The following is a 23,413-nucleotide window of genomic DNA, read 5'->3' on the forward strand; positions in this document are numbered from 1 at the left end:
TTTGTCTTATCATTACGACTTCTACAGCAATAACAAGCATTAATGAATATTAAGGCCGCTCGCCGCCAATAAGTGAAAATGTACAAGTGGTTGTTGTTGTTGTTGTTTTTGTCGTTGCTTCCGCATGCGTCCGTCCCCTCTGTCTGTTTGCGTGCGTGTGTGTGTGTGTGTGTCCAACTGCATATGTCATGTCATTTGCATTTCGTTCAACGAAACGTAACCGACGTGGGAAGTTGTAGTCGAGCGCTCGCTAGACGCTGGACGACAAGTGTTTCGGCTCCAGCGCTTCATTTCCACAGCTGCTGTCCATTGACCGCTCTCTTCCCTTTTAGATTTGTAGCCGACGAGCGTTGTGCGTCTGGCAGTTATAAAAATAACATTTTGTGGTTGCATTTATTTAGATGAAGATGAGTTTTTTGGGTGCTCTTTTTGTTGTTGTTGTCATTGCGCACAGTGGGCGAAGTGCTAATAAGAAACCGTCAAATATTTCCATCAGTAGTTAATGCTTATTTTTTTTATTTTAGAGTATAAGTAAACTGCCTTTCCCTTCCAAACTGAACTCCAATGTTAATTATTTTTAAATCTGCTGTATTTATTTAAACGAAAGGTATTTTTTATGACTTGATTATAAAGTAGTTCCTTGAGACATTCGTGAAAATGCATTACTATTACTTTGTTCATCTTTTTATAGCTCTCTAACACACTTAGCTTTTCAGAGCAAAAGTAAACTTTTGCGCCACTGTAATCTACTTTTCTTCTTCTTGCTCTCACAATTTATCGCCTGTTGTGGTCATGTCGCCTGTGGTTGCCATTTGTCTAGCTTCCGTTATTTTCGGAGTCTTGCTGTTGATGGTTTACGAGTATTGAGACGGACATGGGGGAGATGTGAATGACAGAGACAGTGCGCTTTTGATTTGCTTGAATTTATCACATTTATTTGTATTAACCTTTATTTAATTACAATATGGTGCATAAATTTTCAGCTAAGATGCATTTATCTTGTTGCTCGCCTACCCACAAAAACCGTTCGTCTAGCAATAATTTCCGATTTTTATATTCAATTTGGGGCGTGCTTATCTTTATATTTATAGGATTTTACACATAAAATCATTTAAAATATTGTACTCGTGGGCTTTTCATTTATTTGTGTTTGTGGTGTGCGTGTGAGTTGCATATTTACAAACTTTTTTGTTGAATTTTTGTTGTGCACTTTCCAAAAAACTGGGGGGAGGAAAACTTTGTTTAATTTGATCATTCATATATGTATATAGTTATGTATATATTATTGAGATTGATTTAGTATTAAAAGACATACAGATAAATGCTTAGTACTGGACTTAAAACTATAAAAAATAAATACACATATACATTCTATATGTATATACATATGTATTTGAAAATTTGATATTTGTTCTTGGCAAATGTTTTTATTACATGATACTTAGGTCTGTTGTGGGATATGAAGTTGTACCCCGAAATCGTTCATACCGTTGGAACCTTCTCTAAGGAACTTTTACGAATCTTTTTTAGTTAAATTGACAAAAATTTGTAATCTATATACAATAGCTTCTTTTTGTGCTAAAACTCTCCCTTTCTTACCAGCTGCCATTTGGTTACTCTACCTTTCACATTCTAGCTATCGTTTATCTAGATTAGATCTAGCAGTGTTTGATTCTTCGATAATTCTGAATTGTATATTTAAGTTGAAACCCACAATACTAGAATTGATGTCTTAAAGCATAACATCTACATAAGATAAAAGATGTATTGAACGATCGTTCGACATAAGCATATAACTCACCTACTTTCTACTTATACGGCTAAGGGACTAGAATTGTGCCGAGATAATGCATAATTGGCTCTACTATAGTTCAAATATTATAAAGAAAAAGATCTACTAAGTAGCTTCAGTGCCGTTTTCAATTATCTATCATACAAACCGAGACCAAGCAAGCAAGCACAGCTGTACTTTTCAGCATAAAATCGTTCCAAAAATAAATTCTGCATTACTAAAATTGTTCTTGCAACCCCTGCATTTTTGCCTCCAGCTTCCCGTTTAGACCCAATTGGCGCGCGTTGGCTATAATGCATCGTTGTGGCTCTTCGAGATAGTCGTCTCAATCTGATCGATACGCCGGAATGAGGGCATATAGCTGGCACTCGTTTGCGTCACTATCGAATTGTTGGAGGAACTCTGTGAGCAAAGTCGGGACCGGTTAGAAAGCAAACTCGGGGCCAAGCTTATATGCTGCATTACCTTCTTCTGTCTGTAGGAACGAGCCCGCACTCGTGTCGTATTCCGTCGCACCGGATTTACGGTTGTCGATTTCTGCGACAGCCGCACGGAGCTGAAGGTGCTGCCTCGATGTCCGCGTCGTATTTGAGGCGATGGGGTGCCAGTGGCTGAAAACATTAAATTTTGTAGGTGAGAAATGTGCAGACTATTTCAGTAAAACATGCGGGGGAAAAGGGTTCTATCGTTTGACGGGCTCCATTTCTGTTTGCCTAATCTGACGATGATAATATTGATCTAATATCAGGTGGATTATAAGTATTTTAAGGAATTTGATTATTGAATATTCCTTAGGTGACTTTTCAGTTCGCTAATTTGCTTAGGCATGTATCGAACTTTGTTGTTGAAATTTTCTGAAATAACTGTATAGTGTTTCGTATGAGAAGCTGTGCTATAAGCACATTTAATCATAAGAATTAGTTTACATGATATCTAAAAAACGAGCAGTTAATGTTTTTAGAAATGGAATATTAGCTCAATCTTACAAGTATATGGACGATTTTAAGTTATAGTAATGTTAAACGTAAGGCTTTAATGGCTTTGCAAATCGTTAGACTCAGGAAAGCAAAGAGGTCACTCAAGAAAGTAATGCTATTATTTAAGAAAGAACAGACAGAGCTTGTAGAAGTGCTCAACTAAAACCCACTAGTGCTTTTAAGAAAATCCCGGCCATGAAATTGTTGGAGCCCCGACTTTTTCGACTTACGTGTGCCTGCTATGGTTGTGCTTCGCTTGCTGGCCTGCAGCATGCCGAAGACCACAGCACTGAAGGATCCGTGATGCGAGGTCTGTCTTTGTAGATTTGGTGTGGGTGCCAGCGGAATGCCAGCGGGCATGCGTACCGGTGAAGTTAATTGACTCTCCGTAATACCTCTGGGATGCACATAAAAAGTGGTCATCAAACCCTTGCCCTTCACATTGATATCTCCACGTTTCTATAACATAATAACAAAGGCAAATCAATTGATGGGGTCTTCTCTAAAACTCCCCAACTTACCACACACGTGTAGCCACGCGTGCGCAACAGCTCGGCCGTATTGACCGGCACCTGCACACGCCAGTTTTCGCCCGTGGAGTCCATGCGGGAGGCCACATTCACGGTATTGCCCCAAATGTCATAGACAGGCTTCCGCGCTCCAATCACGCCACTCACCAAGGGTCCGCTGCAAATGCCGACGCGTAACTGAAAATTATTGAATGCATCTCCATTGATCTCCTCTAGCTTTTGTTTCATCGCGAAGGCGAAATCAACCAGATCGCAAACGCTGCCCTCCGAGGTTTCCCCGCGTGCTCGCATCTGTTCCACATTCAGACCAGCGGCCGCCATATAAGTGGCACCCACTGTTTTGATTTTCTCCACCGAAGCAAAGCGTGGCTCCTCCAGTAACTCATCAAAGTCACCTAGAAAGGGTAAACGATTTAGGAGTGCTATATCTTTTCTAAAAATCGGGTAATTCCATAAACTTACATATTATTTCGTTTAGTATGCGAATGCATGCTTTGCCGTTGTCTATATCCTCTGAATAGAAGTCCTGGAAATTGGGTATGGAGGCGAACATCACACCGCATAGATCATGCATTTTGGAATAGAGCTCATCCGTATGTTCGTCGGATAGGTAATAGGCGGCCACATGGTCCGGCAAGACGTTCTGCACATATTTAAGCACAGATATGAGGTGTGAACTCAAATTTTTAGATATTCTTAACATTAATTGCAAAAAAAAAAAAAAAACTAAAGTTCCAAAACTGTATATAAAAATTCCACTTTATGATCGATCGATCAAAATCAGAGGTTTCCAAATTCGAATATTCTCACCGGCCTGTTTGTTAGGCAGACAATTCTTGCTCTCATGAAATTTTTGGGTAATCTTATATTTACATTACCTTTCTAAAGTCAATGTATTGCAAATATAGACTGCCTCTTAAGCTATTCTCATCAACTAAATTATGTCAATATAGCTATACAAGCAATTTTAGACGTTTCGATTGGTAGATAATTAGATCCTCTTTTCAATTCCGTAATTCCTGGCTCGTTTTCGAGAATTTTCTAAGCAATGTTTTTTATAAATTCCTAATCAGCTCCCACATAAATTATCCGGCGATCCGTGGATGCCTTGAGTAGAACCTTGAATTGTCTTGAGACACAAGTTAAGGCCTTCAAAATCCACAAAACCTTATGATATATGTATATAAATATTTTTTGAAAGCACTTGTTTGTAAATCAATACATTTTTCTTCGAAGAGAGGTAAAGGCAAGTTAATTATTACCTTAATTAAAGTATCATTGAGCGAGCGATTTGATTTCATGTTCGTGAGTTCTCGTTCTGCCTGTTCCTTCCATATAAAGTCCAGTCGTGAGGTGACCTATGACAGACCAATGTTATTAATACCAGGCCGATTAGAAACGAAGCTTTGTCAACTAACCTCCACCAGGCGGGCATGATAGCACACCATGACCAGAAATGATATGAGCAATACCAGCATTTGGATGGCGAGGGGCATTCCCAGGTGCTGCGAATCGCTGGGGGTCATTTCCACATTGAACTTGAACATAATGAGAGCCGTGTAGAAAGCCACCATGCCCAGGGCCATAATAGCTTTGACCAAATAGTAGAGCTTGAGTGCCGTGGCCAGTGAGACGAGACAAAGCACCCAAGTGAAGACAATATATTCTGGATGGACGCAGTCATTCTCTGCATCGTGTCGTCGCAGGAAATCCAAAGTAATACTGGAATTATCTAGCGAAACACTGTGGCCATTGCTGGTAAGTGTGTAGGGCCGATGGGATTGTTCGAAGTGCTCCAACCGCTGCGTTAAATTCAGAGCATTTTCCAGCGTTTGACGGACCAGGGCGTCGGTCGGCGCATGCGTGAAGTTCTCATTGAGCAGGGCGTCGGTGAAATCAGGAGGGGCGCCATTAGGTGTATTAATCGTGATGTTGTGGTGTATGGTGGCCGAGAGAAAGACCTTAACGTTCAAGTCCTTCTCCGCTGCCGTCGCATTGCCAATAAGCTGAGATCGAGCGATACTAGTGAAGCCGGCCTGCTCCTCAGCATTACCATTGTAGGTAGATGAGGGACAGAGCACCAATCCGATGGCACTCAGCATGCACATGGAGACGATGACGCTGCAAATGAAGAGCGTGCGACGCTGACGCTGATGCACCAACTTGGCCGAGTTTTTCTTCAAACAACGCGGCAATCCTGAAAAAAAAAAACAATACTATGTGAACAAAAAGAGGACGATAAAAAGATCAGTTCGTGAACCCACCTGGAAACTCTTCCGCCATGACAAGGACGCAGCAAAAGGTCAGCACCAAGGTGCCGACACTCAGACAAATAATGAGACGTGTACATCGTGGTATAATAATGACCTGGCAGAGCACCATAAATATCCAAATGACAAATACGCACAACATGTTGGAGCTAGAAAGCAGAGCATCGATTCAAATAATTAACCATCTGCCCCTCTGGGCTGGTCATTGACATTCTAAACACGAACCGAAACATGTCCTCACGCAGCTGACAGAATTTCTGTTCCTGACATCTGTCCTTGAATTTTAACGTCCATGCATTTAGATATTCCCGACGTATCTCCTTGTTCGAATTGATTTGTATATTCTGTTCAATGAACTCGTCAATCTGTCGAAAATTGGGCAACTAAATTGAATTGAATAATTGCCAACGGCTTTCGGAATGCGGTCACAATTACCATTTTTAAAAAATGATTATAAACGCAGAAATTAGTGCATAAGAGGAATTCCTTATCTGATAAAACAAAAAGGTTAAGAACTGCACTTCTAAGTAAAATCTATACTTTTTTGAAGATTTGTCCTAAGTTGAAGCATTGAATCATTGGTTTTATTCATATTCATTATTTCATTATTATATTATTCCTAAAAATAAAAACCTCGTTTTTACCTAAATCTGAAAATAAACAAACTGCCGCTTTGTAACTTTTGGGGATACCCCAGGAAGACATTAAAAATATATGAATTCGGTTCCAAATATGCTAAATTTTTAACTTAAAAACTCATATTTTGCTTAAAACTTGTACAACAGATGTTGAAAGGTGACGTTTTAACAATAATTTAATCTTTTTTGGGTCTTTTAGAATAATTATTTAAAATATATTTACTTCTTATATTTGAAAATTTTCAATTTTTCTCTCATAACTTGTCTATTACTAGAATCTAGCCAAAGGAAGTTTTTTGAAGATTGCAACTTTATTGTTATTGAAAACTATAGGAATTCTCATGATCAATTAATTTTATATGCAATTGCCTGATTATAATATACTGTGATAATACATTCTAGAGTGGCAATTATGACCGCGAAAATTCGTCTTACCTCCTCATCTAGGCCCGTAACAGAGACGCGATGATCTTGCTTGGCATCCACCAGTATGGAATCGGTTCGATTAAGGCCCTCCTCAGGACTATTTAGCTAAAAATTATGCCATCTTAGTAAATCATTTGATTCATTCTGTTGATGAAATCTACTTACGTTTCTAAACGGGATTTCGGGTATCCAATCTGTGGTGGACTCGTCCTCAATGATCGAACCTTTCGGCTCCAATGCGTTGGTGTCCGTTAGGTTTTGTACACTGGCGCCGTTTCGTGGGCGTAACTGTTGCTCCAGTGGTGCCGTCATCATGGCCGTTGGTGAGGAGACGGTGGAGAGACCCGCTGGAGCGCCAGTTCCTGAATTTGTGCCCGCATTGCCGGCTACTCCATTACGTAACCGGCGATTTTCCATGACCACACCCTCAACCACATTGGGCAGCGAGTTGAGGGAGACGTTCTTCTTCTGTTGCAGCAGCTGTGCCGCTGTCTGCGGCGTGGAAGGTGGCACGGACATAGTAGTTGCATACTCCAGGCTATCGTCAATGCTGACCCCGTCGATGGTGCCTCCAACGCTGATGCTGGCAGCACAATCGTTGCCATTGCTGCCACTGGCGGAAATCGATTTTGGCACCGCCGTCGGGGCTGCGACAATGGGGGTATTGTTGTTGCTGCTCGCCAAGTGAGCACTGCTGCGGGTGCCAAAGCGTCTTTTGGGTCTGATGTGAGGCGAGACAAGGAAAATCAAAATTGAAATTTCTGCTACCCAATCCCTTTGCTGCTTGCCACTTTCCTCTTTACTCTTCATTGCTTTTGTTTTACTTTTGCTTGTCTAGCCGATTTTGTGGCAAATTCTAAGACACGGCAGACAACTTCTCAGCGCCCCAAGGCTTCCTATTAGTGATGGGTGCTTAAGTTAATTTCCTGTCACATCAATCACGATTTAAAAGTAGTTTTTTTATTTTTAGTCAAATTTAAGTTATTCTAGGCTTTTCCCATTGCTTCCCATATTTCTACTACAAAAGTAAATAATTGTATATAATTATGATTTATACAATTATCAAGTGTATTGTATTGTTTAGGATCAGAAAGAAGAATCTCAGAAGTCAAGACGTATTAAAAGCTTAACTAACTGTTCGTTATTAATATTGTAATAATCAGCTCGATTCTCAAATTGAAATATCAGACTGCAGACTTCACTCAAATTGACGGCTTTATAATGAAATCAAACCAAGATGTTACAGTGTACCTTCCTCGTTTTCTTTTGATAAAATATTGTTGTATGTATACTACAAACTACTTTTAATTCAATGTGATTTTCTTTAGTATGAACATACTTTCCCATGTTAGCTTTATTCCCATTTCAATCACGACTACGGCTCACGCTCATTTCAATTTCCAATCCATGTGCTTACCTCAATGGCTCGGTGCGTTTGATCAGGTATGTTTTGACGTTCAGCATTTTGAGATGATTGTCCCGACTGCCGCCATTGCCCGGTTCCACTTCGTACGCATCGTTCAAGCACTTCAGTGTGGCCTCCGAGATGTGAACTCGTCTGTGGGGATGGGTGTGGTTCGAAGGTGTATATTGAAGCATTTGGTTGAGACCAAAAAGTAGTTGGCGAAAATTAAATTCAAATATTTGCATACGTTTCCTATGATTGTGACTCGACATCGAAGTGTGCGTGCGTGTGTATGTGCGTGTGTGTGTGTGTGTGGGCGTCATTCTACTACACTCTATGCCTTTCATAATTGGCATCCTAGCTATTGCCTCTCCGACTGCTGAATGCCTACCTTTGTAACCACAATTACATCAAAGCATTTTGCATTAGGCTGAGCTCTTTGTTGCTGTTGCTTTTGCTTTTGTGCCTCGCCAAGCAATTCAGTAACTTGAAGCATTTGTTTTCGGTATCTAAGCACGCCAAGCTTGCAAAATTACTTGGCAATTGTTCCAAAGGACATGCCCTTTAATTGGCCAATTAAAACTGTAGCTGGTGAAGATTGAAAGAGGAGCAGCAGGAGTCTCGTTTTTCTCTGCCTCTACACAGTTGGACGGCCAGCTTGGATTAGTGGGAGTTGGCGTGTTGCCAAAAAATTTTAGCTGAAGCAGGCACGGAGGTATAAACAATTAAATAAAATCGATAAATCACTAGATTTGCTGCTGCTGCCAAATGTGCCAAGGCTTGAAGAAAGTGTAGCTTTAAAAGCTGCGTCGTCTACGTTTGTAGTTATATACTTGAATGTATGTACTATATATAAATAAAACCTATATACATATGCATCTACATATGTGCACATGTAATTGTGAGCTTTGGCACGTGTATGCTGCTCATGAATATGTGTGCCTCTGGTGAATGATTGCCCATTGAAGACCAGTCACGGTTCTAATTTTGGGCCGAGCTACGCATAAGTTAAGTGGCCAACCAGGCACAATGCTTACTGCTCTAGCTACACTGAACAAATTCAGTGAGTTGAATGATAGACCTTTTGTTTCTACCACACTTAGGTTCCTTAAACTAGCGGACCAACTTGTGTGGGACTAAAGCACTAGTTTATGGCTTAAGTAGTTCCACATCATTCTGTTTTCCCTCACGTCTAAATATTATTATTTATTTATTTTCGAGAAATGAATATTCTCAGTGTAGAAGCAGGACATGCCCAAGGCTTGTGCATAACTTCACTGTCAATTTGTATGTGCCACACACACTCTCATATACTCGTACGGGTAAAAACCCAACAGATAGTTGTGTGCGTGTGAGTGTCTGTTCAAACTCACCCGGGAATGCCGCCAGATTCCATGTGATTTGCAATGATAACATCGTTAGACCAGACATCAAAATGCCATTTCTTGTTGCCCAAAACGCCGCACATTACCGAGCCACTGTGTATGCCAATACGCATGTTGAGGTCCACCTTGAATGCCCAAAGACCAGCAAAAGTGCATGAGAGACAAATCGTGAAAAAAATAAAACAAACAAGTGAATGTCGCATCATGGCTGGACAGCAAATACCCTATAATATAATATATAATAACATGGCCCGGTTACGTAATCTAATAAGAGTTGATAAGATAATAAACCTAGTATTTTCTGGTAAAGGAAATAGTTTATTTTGAAACTATGCTTATGTACGTATTTATTCCGAAACGTTCCGAAACATTGGATAATCTTTTTTACTTGAAAATGATGCTATTTTTTCTACGAAGCAGCACTGATACGCACAATAGTCGCACCTCTTACATCGCCCCAAATGAATGCAACTTGTTATGAAACGCATATAATTGTCAGGGGGGGACAAAGAGGACCACAAACACAGGTACGCACGCAATGAAATTCTGGGAATCCATGCTCAATTAGCGATGCCAACGCGCAACTAGTAACTGATTTAAACAAGGACACGCCTACGCAGCGCACTGATTGTGCTCTAGAACTGTTAAGCATTGGGAGCTCCTTTTAGTCGCATGAACAAATTAAAACAAATTACTCAACGTGCTTTAAGTTTATATATTTGAAGAAATTACAAATAGGATAGACTTCCATCGAATTATCGCAATCATTACTTGAATTTCTTTTATAAAGAGATGCTCATAGCAGCGGATGTAAATTTATAAAATAAATACATAAATACAAGCAATACTTGTATATACTTGTTAATTTTGTTGTACCCAAATAGACAGAGAGACAGTTTAACTGAATGAATAATTAAATAATACACTGGCTTGCTAATATTCAGAACGTACTTAATTTCTGCTCGTTTTTAATTTCAAATACAAATACGAATTCGATAACCATTGAATATTGCACCTAAATGCAGTTTTGTTTGAACAGATTTAACACATTGAGAGGAGTCCAGTTCGTTTATTATCATAATTTTAAAATGTATTTATAAGGTTTGCCTTTATAATGTTTTTCTAGTGTTTGTCAAATAGAATGCATTAATCCAGTTTATTGCCGGCTTATCTCACTTTATTGACCACAAACAAATCCGCTTGTGTATTTTAAATTCGGGTCAACATTTTGACAACGGTAGCATGGGAATATATGTACTCTATTGTCTACAATTGCAGGGTATAATGAAATGCAAAGCACGCACTTAACGCACAACTGCAGCAAAATGTGCAGCATACTTTTAGGCTGCATCTGCAATTGGTAATGAATGCGAACAGGAAGGACATTGGTCGACTGTCGGTCTGTGCGTCTGTCATGTGAACCGACAGTTCGGCTTCTGTTTGTAGTTGTTAGTGTATATATATATGTGTGTGTGTGTATCGGTGTGTCAGTCAAACCATGCGGCCAGCGAGCGGATGCAATTAAGCAACGCGCGTGGCAAAGTGCGGCCAATTATGCGCAACTCTTTTTTGCATTCCTCATGCATAAAAATCTGGACTTGGTTACCAGTTCACTGCGGCAAAAGCCAAAGCGGCTTGCAGAAAAAAATCAATTTATTTTTGTTGCATTCGCTTAATGTGTGTGTGTGTGTGCACGTATAGTATATAAGAAAGTTTAACACACACGCTTGCGTTGCTGTTGCGCCTTTTGCCACAACGGTGGCCGAGATTTGCATACAAATGAATTGTCAACAGCATCATCCGACAGCGGGTCAGGCCAAAGCGCTTTCCACAGCGTTGACAGCGGCAATGTGCAATAAAAATAAGGTGGCTGCTGGAACCGAGAACAGCTGACAGTTCAACAATTTTTTGGTATTAAATTTTCGAAAAAGAAAGCGAAAATTTCACCCGCCTTCATACCATTTACCAGTTGCTGCTGTTGCTTTTACATTTGTTGTTGGTGGGTAATAGTGGTCGAGTGTCATAAATGTATGCCACACACTTTAAACGCGTGAATGTGCATTTAAATGCCCTGCTTTCCCTCATAGACACCGCGAGAGAGACAGACAAAAAGGGAGGAGAATAGCAGACAGACAGAAACACAGACAACGAAAAAAATGGACTCCACTTGAATGCACTTCAGTTCACTTACGTGCGTATGCAAGCGCACATCCTTAATGGCCTTTATCATGTGCAGTCCAGTTTCCACACTGCACACCGCATGATCCGGTCGCGTCTTCCAGTTGTCGCTCTCGAATTGAGACACACAGTAGTAGCAATCGCCGAGCAACTTTACGCGCAGGCAGTGATTGTCCTGTCAACAGAAGACAAACGGTATTAGAAATATAAAGAAATACTTTACGACGGCGCTTGTTTAGCAATATAATGCTCTACGTTATTTCCAAATGCACATCCGATTTGTTAACGATAACTAAACGGCTATTATAAATGATTTAGAGTAATAGCATTGAACAGGAATTGATGGCATAATGCCTTCATACGTAGTACAAGTATATAAAAAGTATTATTCTTACTTTAAAATCAAACCTCATATTGCCGTTCTTTAATCTTTTAAAACATAAAGGATACTTGCAACCGATGATTAATACGATGGATACAAAAAATAAATATATATTACACAAATTCCTGATTCACTTAGATATTAAATTAACAGTCTTATCTTTAACGCTGCAAAATGCTGAGCAATAAAATGAATACTTTAAAGGCATGCTCGTTGTAAAGGTGTTGACTAGAGATTTGTTTAATTTAGGGACTGTATTGTGAATTGATTGCTGCTTAAAGTTGCTTATTGCTTAAATGAAATGTTTATCATTTCATTTTAAACTCTGTCATGGTGATTTATTCACTCACCTCGGCAATGCGATCGAAGCGTGCGAAAAGGTCGTTTAGAATTTTCACCAATTGCTGAGCGGACGTTTTGCTGGCCAATTCGGTAAAGCCCTGCAATTGTAACCCACAAATAGATAAACACGAGTATCGATTTAGTCTGGCAATTTTCTGGAATTTGTGCTTTTTTGGGAAATGTTTTACCTTAATATCCGCAAATAGTATGCTCACATTATCCATGGGATAAACATACAATTTATTGAATTGCGTCTCCACCGTCGGATCCGTGCCTTTGTACATTTCGCTGCGTATTTGGTTATTCACAATGTTGGGCAAAACTACAAGGTAGAGAGACAAGTTTAGTAAAGTAAACTGGCTAGAGAGAGGCCGTTGGGAGTTAAATACAATATGAATTCACAGCCTGCAGTCGTTAAGCAACGCTAAATTACTGAAGAGGCAACTCTGCCGCACTCAAGGACTCATGGAACACTCCAGTGCCTGAAAGTCTGCATACGCTGAAGAGCAAAAAGAGCGAGTATCTAATGCACTCGGCTACCTGCCGTTGATGCTGCCGTTAAGGTGGTTATCTACCTGTCGTCGGCGATGCAGCTACTCTGCTACTTTGACTCTTCGCTGGCAACGGCTTGAAATTGCTTTGAACATCAACAACAGGCGTATTGCATTATGCGGCTCTAAAACTGCAGCAATCGCCGTTTATTAAAAGGAAAATAGAATTAAGTGACTTGAACGAGCTCCTACAATTTCGGGAGAGGCCTATTAGTCGAGAAAGGCATAATTCGTACTTTAAATATATTCTCTTCTCATTACCAAGTTACTTTGTTTGTTTTAATAATTACAACTTATTTTAAAATGTTGTTAAGGCTTTGTGAGCCCATATTCTTAACCAGTTGCCGACAATTAAAGGTCTGGAGAATGATCAATTGTTCTTCCTCATTGGGCTTAAATGTCTTTGGGTGTTTAGTTCGTTGAAGTGTCTGATACTCTAAAATATTCATAGAATGTGACTCTTAAGAGAATGTTTTATTAAGGATCCTATCTAAATCTGAAGATTTAAAAGATAGATGCAGTGTTTCAAGTATAGTTCTCTTGAATAATTGTATGTTTTGTTACTGGATATTTTGCATTCTTAAAATTTAATTGGCATCCTTGAAAAGTAAATTGTTCGCTAAATTAACTCAGTCATGTCAGTGGATCTTTGCACAATTTTAAAAGCTGCTTAAAGCTGGCTGGCTATCATATATCATTTCATTTGTGAAATCAAATACCTGTCTGCTCTGTTCTATTTAATATCTGTATTGATATGCATTCAGATTTCCATGCATAAAACACTGATATCTCTACTTACTCGAATCGAGTAGCTTTTGTGTGCGCTGCAACTCCTTTTCCGACTCCTTCTTATGCTCCATTGCCTTGTGCGTCTCAATGAAAGCCAACCGCTGTCCACGATCTGTCAAATACTTGGTATACATGCCGGCCACATTGATGGCCGTATAGAGAATGAAATTGGCAAAGATTTGAAATAAATCACAATCCACATCCCTGCTTGGCTGCATGAAGACAGAGAGAGCAAACGTTGGAAAAACAACAAAAGCCATAACATTTGACACGCCTACCTCGTGAGGCTGCACCTTAAAAATTGTAATTACGGCCAAGTGGCAGCTGGCCGTGATGGTGCCACCGACCACGCACCACTTCAGTGGCAACGGCAACATGGCATAAGGAACGAATATAACGAACAGAATGTACCACACCAAGTCCTCGCGATCAGCGAATCCCACGCCTTTGCCAATAAAACCTGCGGAATAATAAAAATATTTATGTACTATTTTCGGCAACCGGGGCCACAATTCAAAAAAGGATTACAAGTAGTACGCATTTTGATGGCGGTAGCACGTGACGCATGATTTATTGCGGGCACTCACCTTCTATATTGAAGAGTATCCATGTGCAAACGGCAGCCCAATGCAAATAGTTGTTGGCAAAGCAACGCCAATAGCCCAGAAAGCAAATCGCCATGTTCGCGATACCGCAACAAACGGACCAAGTGATGGCCGTCGCCAGGCTGATATCCTGTGCGTGAAAAAGAAAGGAATTAAGGCAATTAAAATTATATGATGGGCTGATTAGTTTGATGGGCCGATGATAAAATCTACCTGGAAATGGCTACTCTTTAATATTAAAGGTGTTAGAGAAATGCCGAAAATATATTTATCTAAAGTTGTTTCCATCAAGAATGTAGGGAGTCAGAAGGGGATTGTGAAGATTTAACTTGGAATACAATATTTTAATTACAGATTCTCTTTAAATACATAATAGACGCTATAATTGTTAATCAATAAGGAACTTCGATCTAACTCATCAAAGCTTATCCCCATTTTACCCAAGTGTATGTATCCATGATTTAGGCATTGATTTAAGTATTGTAATAGCAAGGAAATGTCTAGCTCGAATTTATAAAAATAAAGTTGGCTATCATTGGAGTTGTTTTTTTTTAACATTTTCTCTTAATATAATATATTTCTAATATTTAAACGTGTGGGTTTAACATTTCGTATTCCCTACTCTTTGATTTATTTATTTTTTTAAAATATTATTTGTAAGTATTGTATGAATTAATTAATTTTTTGATTGCAAGGATTTATACAATTTTTGATTTTCTGTTAGTTTAGATTTTAAAAGTATTAACTATTCAGGGGGCAATGCAAGAGTTGGGATAAAATAATTGATAATTAATTTGCTTAATTAATTAACTTAACTCTTAACTCTGAAAAACACAAAACACAGACTTCCCATATAAATATAGTTTTAGACTAAAAGTTGTTTTTGACGATTGTGAGAAGTAGAAGGGACCACTTGGCTGTTATATAAACTACTATATTCTAAGCAGCCACATTTTAAGTAGAAGTTTATGGTTCTTGATATATATTAAGTTAAATTATTAATCGTTGACATCTTTGTTCAATAAAATGGGTAAAAGGATATCCCCATTTGAGCGCAAAACACATTCAATTGCTTGCGTAGTGGGATATGAATTATAGTAATCGTGAAATTCAACTTACCGTCGACACATATATATTATCGGCCGGTGTTGTGTCGAACTCGGCCAGTAGCAGCATCCAGATTAGCGCTAGGACCACTTTCAGCACAAAGTCCACAACATTCACGATAATTAAGGACTTTTGTCGCTGTCGATGCGTGTAGGTAAGATAGCTGCGCTCCAGCGAGCTCTGTTTAAAGGAATTTGTCAGTGAGGGACAGAGTATGCCTTTGACGACATTGCCGCTCTTGAAGGCCGAATAGGTTTCGTTAGTAAGCGGACGTTGGGGCTGGATGGCCATATTGCCACTCTGGCCACACTCCAGCTCGTGATCTGTGTGCGAGACGTGTGATGGAGTGAATTAGGACGAACAGGATGCTGGAGAGATGTATGACAAAGGCTTACCAAAATTACTGTTGCCAAATATGCTGCAACTTTCGGTCCGGCGTTTGGGGCCGTGCATGCGTTTGGCCTCCACAATGCGCACGGATTGGACACGCAGCGGCGTCTGCTTGCCCGTGAGCTGCTTTTTGCGGACGTTCGACAGAATCGATGTGGTTGAGGCACGCAGCGAGGCTGGCAGATCGCTGGTACTGGCATTTTCCTCCATTTGGGCGCCGTCGCCGGGCAGGCGAGGAATTTTCGACATATCCGGCAAGGTTATTGGCGCTAGGGCCAGTGTGACCGTTGGTGTTCCTGTTGCTGTTGTCGTTGCCGTTGCTGTTGCTGCTGTTGTTGCTGCTGTTGTTGTCATTGTACTCTCTGGTTCGGTGTCTCCTGTTGTCGTGGCGGCGATTGTTCCTGCTTCCTGCTGTTTTGTGTTCGCTTAGCTTTTAATTAGCACTAAGTGCGTTGAATTTTGCTTACCTCGCCCTTCGCTGCTGTTGCTGTTGCTGTTGTTTTTGTGACCGTAATCTGCTCATCATTTGTGGTTTGCGCTGCGGGATTGCTAAGACCCAAGCCATCAGCTTCATCATCGCCACCACCACCACCCACACCACCATCAGCGTCATCGTCTCCCTCCAATTTTAGGTCATCGATTTGTGCCAAGGCTATGGGTCCCTTTTCTGCCGCCCGTCGCAGCACCACGCGCTCCTCAGACTGCTCCTCCAGCTGCTCCAAGCTGCGCTGCGTGAGCTCAGCGGGCGCCGAATGTGTCACGCTTGGGCTCTGTCGCCGCTGCTGCAGCGTTTGTGGCGTCGGACTCAGCTGGCGCAGATGCACCTCGTCCGAGACCAGCTTGTTGTCGTCATCCATGCTGCGTTCCTCGCTGGTTCTGCAACAACAATTTGTAAACTTGAAGCTCTTTGCATAGCGCTCAAGGCACACAGTATGCCGCCAGTTTTGATTGACAAAACAATTTCGTATTAAAACAAGTTAAGCGTAATCCGAAAGAGAAACTTTAGCTTGCGGTAAATGGTGTTTTAATATAAACGGATTTCAATGTTGTCTAGCAATTAGCAAAAGGCATTTTTTAAAGTACTCGTAGAAGCTTGCATTTTATATTTTCCACCTTTGAGCCATAAAATGCTTTCACTTTTAAATACATCTAGTCTTTGCTTAAGACGGGTGTTGCGTTCCTACAGAGCTTCGGGTTAAGAAAATTGTGTTAAACGAAACGAAAGTGAATTACAAAACATATATTTAAACAGGAGAGAACGCTACAGTCGAGCAAGCCCGACAGTGTAATACCCTGTACCCAGGTAAACTTCCGTCACTGAGTTATATGCGCCCATAGCAGCAGCAAAAAGAGGAAGAAGAAGAGCGAACTTTTTGCTGCAGTTTGGGGAGGTTGTACTGGCGAGAATTTGTTTCGTTAATAACTTTATTACAATATTATATATAAATTATATATAAATTATGTGTGCAAAGTTTGTTTAGGTAGCATTTGAAATGTGGACGCTATTGACGAAATTCTGTAGCGGGGGAAGGGGGGGAAAATTCCAAAAAATAAAATAAACTCGTCCTTTCTCGGACCTAGGAGAATCTGGATGCCAACTTTGGTTATTCTAGCTTTTATAGTTTCTGAGATCCTCGCGTTCATCCAGACGGACGGGCAGACGGACAGACGGACGGACGGACAGACATGTCTAGATCGATTTCTCTCGTCATTCTGATTCAGAATATATATACTTTATGGGGTCGGAGATGCTTCCTTCTGCATGTTACATACTTTGCCCAAACCTAATATACCCTTTTTACCCTACGGGTACAGGGTATAAAAATATTCCATACATGCATACATACATTTACATTTACATCAGAATCGTGTCTATGAGTGTACTTGTACATATGTATGTATGTGTGCATTGGGCCTGGTTATAATGCTACAACTTTCTTTCCAATCATTCTATCATAATGAAACTTGGTATACGGATATATAATTACTAACTGGATGTGTCTACCAAATTTTTGAAATTCCAAGAATTACGGGAGTTATAGAAAATCGTTAATAGGGGGGGGGGGGGGGGGGGGTGGAGTGTGGGGGTGCATCGGGGAAAATGAACAAACTCGTCTTTTCTCGGGCTCTGGAGAATCTGTAGACCAAGTTTGGTTATTCTAGGTCTTATACTTTCTGAGATCCTTGCGTTCATACAGACGACGGACAGACAGACAGACAGACAGACGGACATGGCTATATTGACTCGGCTTGTCATGCTGATCAAGAATATATATACTTTGTGGGGTCTACCACGCCTCCTTCTGTATGTTCCATGTACACTCGCACAAAACTAATATAACCTTGTACCCTTTGGGTACAGGGTATAAAAAAAGGAAAAAAAATATGAATCGGAGTGTAATGGTTATAGGAGCCGCTTAAACCCTAAGAAACTAAACGTGAAGCATACTCAGCCTAAAAAGTCATTTTCAGCTGTAAAACTATTTAACAATCTCAATCGAAAAGGCAGCCTTTCCAAAATTCTTTTAATCCTCATCAGTTTTCATCATCGTTCAGCTAGACGACTATAACAGAATAGTAGGTTGTTAAGAATTTTAATTGCTCAATGCAATCAAGTAGAAAAGTTGAGCACACTTTTTTAAATAAGTTGAGTAACTTAAATTTTTTATTCAACGTTATAGTCGTATGAAAAAATGTTAGCAACCACACTGCAGGCAAAAAGGTTGCTTTAAATTTCAAATTTCGCTTTGAAGTTTGCGCTAGGACTTGTATCCTCGTACGAGTATGCCCGCTGATGGTGTTGCTCCAACTTTTGAGTCTAGGCAAACAAAACTCTCGAGAAATTGCAAATGGTTTACTAAGCGCTGCTTGTATCAATTTGCCATGTCGACTGGCACGCGCCACCTATTGCCATGCGCAGGATACACAACAGGATACGTTGTGGCAGCTTAATTCAAATCAGCAACGGATGCGCCAACGAACGGGGATGAGGAAGTGGGGAGGACGACAGGCAACAACTAGAAAATGGCGCTCTGATGTCGTTGTCATTATTCAAATTAGCAGTTAGACACACACGAATGCATACACACACACACCAACGAACGCTCACGCAGCAAGCAGAAGCTGGCTGTATCTGTCAATCATATGCTATTGCATACTTTTTGGCGAATTTGTTCAGAAAATTTAAATCCCGTCAAAATATTTCGATAAAACACAACAACACTTTTCACATGCGGTGTGTGTATGTGTGTGTTTGTGTGTATAGGTAGGTATGTGGGTGTGTGTGGCTAGAGAGTGTGATAGCAAACAAATTTAATATGAATACCGTTTTCTTTCTTTATTTTGTCAAGTAATTCAATAAACTGTGGACTGCCTCTTAATGCGGCGACAAATTTTCGTTTGAAGTGCAAAACGTACAAATATGTACATTCATATACACATACATTCATATATATATACACACACACACACACACTCGCATATTTGCACAAATTGTGCGCATTTCAATAAAATTTTATTGGATTTGCGTTTTTACTGCCAGCCTGCAAGCTCCCTTTTCCGTATTTGTTATTCTGTTTTTCTTTTTTCCCTGTCATTTGGCTTTGCCATTTAGTTTTCTAATTTGCTTTAATGAGCACATTTGCACAAAATTCATACGCAAACACATACACAAAAATTGTTGCAATACTCGTTCTACATATGTGTATATACATATATGTACCTGTCTACCAAAGTTTCCAATTATATGAAAGCATTTGTATCTTATTGGATTCGATTGTGTGTTTAGTTCGTTGCAAAGTAGCCCTTCAATGTTATCTTCATATCTCTATTTTCGTATGTGTGCATCAATTTGCGTCGCTTTTGTTTTCTAAATATAACTGCATTTGTTGCTATTTTTACTGCCACTGTTTATTTGCCAGACCTTCATAGTCTACTTTTGGACTCGGAACATTTTATTGCACATATTGATTGAGGCGGCCATGCACTTCAATAAAACAAGGGAGAGAAAGCATAACTCACGTGACCAATATAATAATCTAATTAATTTATAATCTAAATTGGAATTGATGTGTGAATTTCGTAGCTCTATTATCTCTAGTTCGTAAAATCTTCTAGATGGAGGCGAACTGCACATACCGATACAAAAAAAATATATGTTCTCCTTATTTTCTCGCTCTTTTACGCCTCAATGCTAACACTGTCAGCGGATCTAGTCTGGTAATTGTTGAAGATAGCAGAAATCATGCATTTTCCAACAAACTGCACTTTCTGCGCCATTTGCCAATCACTGACGCCATTTAAATACAGATTAAATGGTTATCATTTAACTTTTGCGATACCGAATCGTTCGACTGACACCCAATTGAACAATTCTTTGATATTTGCTGGTTTTGTTGCAATAATATTCGTTGGTAAGAGAATAGTCAATGCAATGCAAGAATACAATATTGTTGTGTAAAATATGAGATTTGTTTTTATGGCTCTTAATGAGGCAAGTTGCTTTTTATAAATAATTTATGCTATTTTCATTCATTCACCAGGTTTTAATAGAGATTTAAATTCACATTTATGTAGACGAGGATACTTATATTATATGTGGCTGAAACTTTAATAATGTAATATTCTTCCGACAAAAAAGCTCTTTGAAAATGTTCTGTTCTATAAAAAGCGATATAATAGTACATCTGTCTAATCACTTTATTATATAAAGTGTGCGAAGTAAGTAACAATATTTTTTGTTGCAAAAACTATATTGCATTCTTTTTTTTTTCTACCAATATTTGCAATTACCTTATTTTTTGCTAGAGCTAGAGTGCTAGACCGAAATAAGTTGCTGGGACAAATAATTATTTTGAATATACTTTATCATTATTATTTATAACATCATTTAAACGGAATTCCATTGAGTTAATCCTATTTTGAAGAACTATTCGGTCCATTTTAGGACAATACCTACTATGAGATCCTTTAAACTATTAAAGTATTTCCATTGGCAATACAACTTACAGTTTTCTTTCCTAAAATGTAACTCAGCTTTTCACTCAAATATTTTTCAAGTTGTGGCGTAATAGGAATTTCTCTTTTTTTGGGGTCCATTTAAAAATGTTGGTTAAATATTATTTATTATAGCATCAATGCGAATTAAGCTGAGCTACTCACTTTAGTTCCATTTCTCACACAAATGCGGGTGTCTTGTAGAAACCTTTATTAGCACCTCATATGTTTTTAATTGCTGCATTATACAAGTTTTATTTATATTTTCTTAAAACAAATTATTACTTGTTTGAAAGTTAATTTAAAACCAACACAGCAACTTTTCACACTACGAGTGGGATTTAAAAACTGGGACACATCAAAGTTGAAATCGTGAAATTCCCCAATATGTTTTAAGCCAACAATATGCACATTTTTATAACCAATTCAAACAGTTTTTTTTATAACATACTAATTCAATAATTGTACAAAAGTCGGGCACGATTGTCCACCTGTGAGTGGACGAAACAATCCAAACAATATCCAATATCACATGCGAAATATTAGCTCAGCCGTGCGACATCACTTTCTGTTTCACACACACACACACAAACACAAACACATACAAACACACACACAAGCACACACAGAAACGCAAGCACACTTATTAGCACATAATGTGCTTTTGTTTGCTTTGATTTGTAAGGGAATTGGACAATGCTAAGTTGCATTAATTTGTATTAAACCGGTTATACGTACATCACAAACCGAGAGGGCATACGTGTATGTGAGATAGGTTCGATCTATGCACACATACTCGTACGATAATGTGGGTGAGTAATGCGTCAGATAAACACACGGAAACTCGAACTTGTTTATCATCCGAAAAAATATAAAAACACACGCAGGAAAGAAAGAGAGAAGAAGACCGAGCCGAGCTAAACCGAACTGAGCCAAGCGAGAGGCAAGATATACTACATAAATGCCTAATATAATTATCGCCTTTATAAACGTGTTGATAATGGCGCAACAATATTCTAAAAACAAAATCGATAAATTGACGAAGGTTCGTAATATTGTTTGGACTTTAACAGCTTTGTGGCCATGATGCGCATCTTTACACAAAAATATGGCAGCAATTTTCACATCACATTTTTTTTCTTCTTCTATACATTACATTTTTTACATTTCCAATGGTTGCCTTTGTTGTTGGCTTGAATTGTTGTTAATTTGTTTGTTTGTCTGTCTGCTGAGCTCAGCTCATATGACCGACCGAACAACCGACCGACCAGCCGATGACAAATTGTTTTTAGCACCTGTATGACTTTTACATTTGACCAGCAAATACTTATTTCGTTTATATTGTGTAGGTAGTCTATATTTAATGGCAATGGTTCTATTTGTTGTCGTTGTTGTTCTTAATGTAGCTTGCGGTGCGATTTTTTTTCACTTATTTTTTGTGTTGTTTAACGTTTTTGGGGGATTTCCAACTATAAGCCTTATTTCTCGCTTGCGTCTTTCACATTGCACTGCCATTTGGCAACTGAGCGTGCGAATCAGCGCGATTTGTCTATAATGCTCTGAACAAAATCGAGCAGCGAGCGTTCGGACTCAGGTAGAGTCTACAACATTGTTGCTGATATGGTAATTGCCTGCGATGATGATATAATAATGATAATCATAATCATTGTGATTATCGGCCGGCTAACAGGGGCGTATGCTCAATTTTAGGGGATTGTTAGCCCCAATTGTTCATCAACGAACTTATTGTTGAAGTAGATGAAGCACGCAGGATGGGGCAAGTTGTTTTTTTTAAATGTGGCATTTTTATGATCTTCCTTCTCCTCTCTTACTTCCATATCGTACGCATAAGTTCTTGTTCATTTTTCCATTTCGTCATAAAGTTGTGCGTGAAATCAAATCGAAACGTGCGGGCTTATGAAAGTATGAACTTTTAATCACAGATCAATTAACGAGTAAATGAAATACCTTTTTGATTTATTAATTAGTAGATGAGTAGATAGTTGTGTGTTTTAATTTAAGACAGCAACTCATAGATATTTCGAAATAAATCAAGTTTTGATCGAAAAGCACAACAGCTGCTCACAAACTTAGCCAGTTTAAAGTTTGTGCAGATAGATTTATATATGTGTTTTTCTGTATAGTACGCAGATGAAAAACAATAATTTTAGTATTTGAATGGGGATTTATAATGCAAAAGGTATGGAGATACGTACGCATTTGTACGTTTTTAGTCATGCATAATGCAAATTATAATTAGGGTTTAAGGTTCTTGGAACTCCACAAGGAAAGTAATAAATACATTTAGAATAAGCAGATTTTATTGGATATATTAAATACCTTAATTTGAAAGAAATCAGAAAGCCTCTTCTCTTTCATTAAATATATTAAATACCTTGTATGACGGAATTTTCCCCCGCACATTGAAATAGTGATTGAATTTGCGATAAATGCATTCAGCTCATAAAGGCTTACAGCTTTTCGCCAAATCTATGTCGATCTATCATATAACTATGGGCATATTATATTATTAATGTCAAAGGCATATTTTTAGGGTTTTCAATAGCTTTTCAGTCCTGCGTTGTCACTTACAGTAAATGAAACCTCCATCATAATATAAATCAATAAATTCTATCAGTGTAGACAATGAC

At 39.0% G+C, this 23,413-nt stretch overlaps 1 protein-coding gene across 1 annotated transcript in view; it reads right to left on the reverse strand.

Moving 5' to 3' along the window:
- Positions 1–1,845: 1,845 nt before the first annotated feature.
- LOC115622590 (adenylyl cyclase 78C) overlaps positions 1,846–23,413 on the reverse strand; it is a 32,285-nt gene continuing 10,717 nt past the window's right edge. The window contains exons 2-23 of the mRNA XM_030516585.1: positions 16,240–16,643; positions 15,773–16,108; positions 15,397–15,700; positions 14,253–14,392; positions 13,936–14,125; positions 13,676–13,869; positions 12,514–12,647; positions 12,334–12,423; positions 11,615–11,776; positions 9,412–9,548; positions 8,051–8,191; positions 6,799–7,354; positions 6,643–6,738; positions 5,795–5,934; positions 5,564–5,718; positions 4,718–5,496; positions 4,562–4,657; positions 3,762–3,942; positions 3,291–3,694; positions 3,000–3,228; positions 2,258–2,403; positions 1,846–2,194 (exon numbers count right to left, since the gene is read on the reverse strand). Coding sequence (XP_030372445.1) covers positions 2,081–2,194; positions 2,258–2,403; positions 3,000–3,228; positions 3,291–3,694; positions 3,762–3,942; positions 4,562–4,657; positions 4,718–5,496; positions 5,564–5,718; positions 5,795–5,934; positions 6,643–6,738; positions 6,799–7,354; positions 8,051–8,191; positions 9,412–9,548; positions 11,615–11,776; positions 12,334–12,423; positions 12,514–12,647; positions 13,676–13,869; positions 13,936–14,125; positions 14,253–14,392; positions 15,397–15,700; positions 15,773–16,108; positions 16,240–16,643 — 5,128 coding nt within the window. The 3' untranslated portion in view covers positions 1,846–2,080. The remainder of the gene's footprint in view (positions 2,195–2,257; positions 2,404–2,999; positions 3,229–3,290; positions 3,695–3,761; positions 3,943–4,561; positions 4,658–4,717; positions 5,497–5,563; positions 5,719–5,794; positions 5,935–6,642; positions 6,739–6,798; positions 7,355–8,050; positions 8,192–9,411; positions 9,549–11,614; positions 11,777–12,333; positions 12,424–12,513; positions 12,648–13,675; positions 13,870–13,935; positions 14,126–14,252; positions 14,393–15,396; positions 15,701–15,772; positions 16,109–16,239; positions 16,644–23,413) is intronic.

This window comes from Scaptodrosophila lebanonensis, unplaced genomic scaffold (assembly GCF_003285725.1).
Source record: "Scaptodrosophila lebanonensis strain 11010-0011.00,11010-0021.00 unplaced genomic scaffold, SlebRS2 tig00000043-arrow-pilon, whole genome shotgun sequence".
Lineage (NCBI taxonomy): Eukaryota > Metazoa > Arthropoda > Insecta > Diptera > Drosophilidae > Scaptodrosophila > Scaptodrosophila lebanonensis.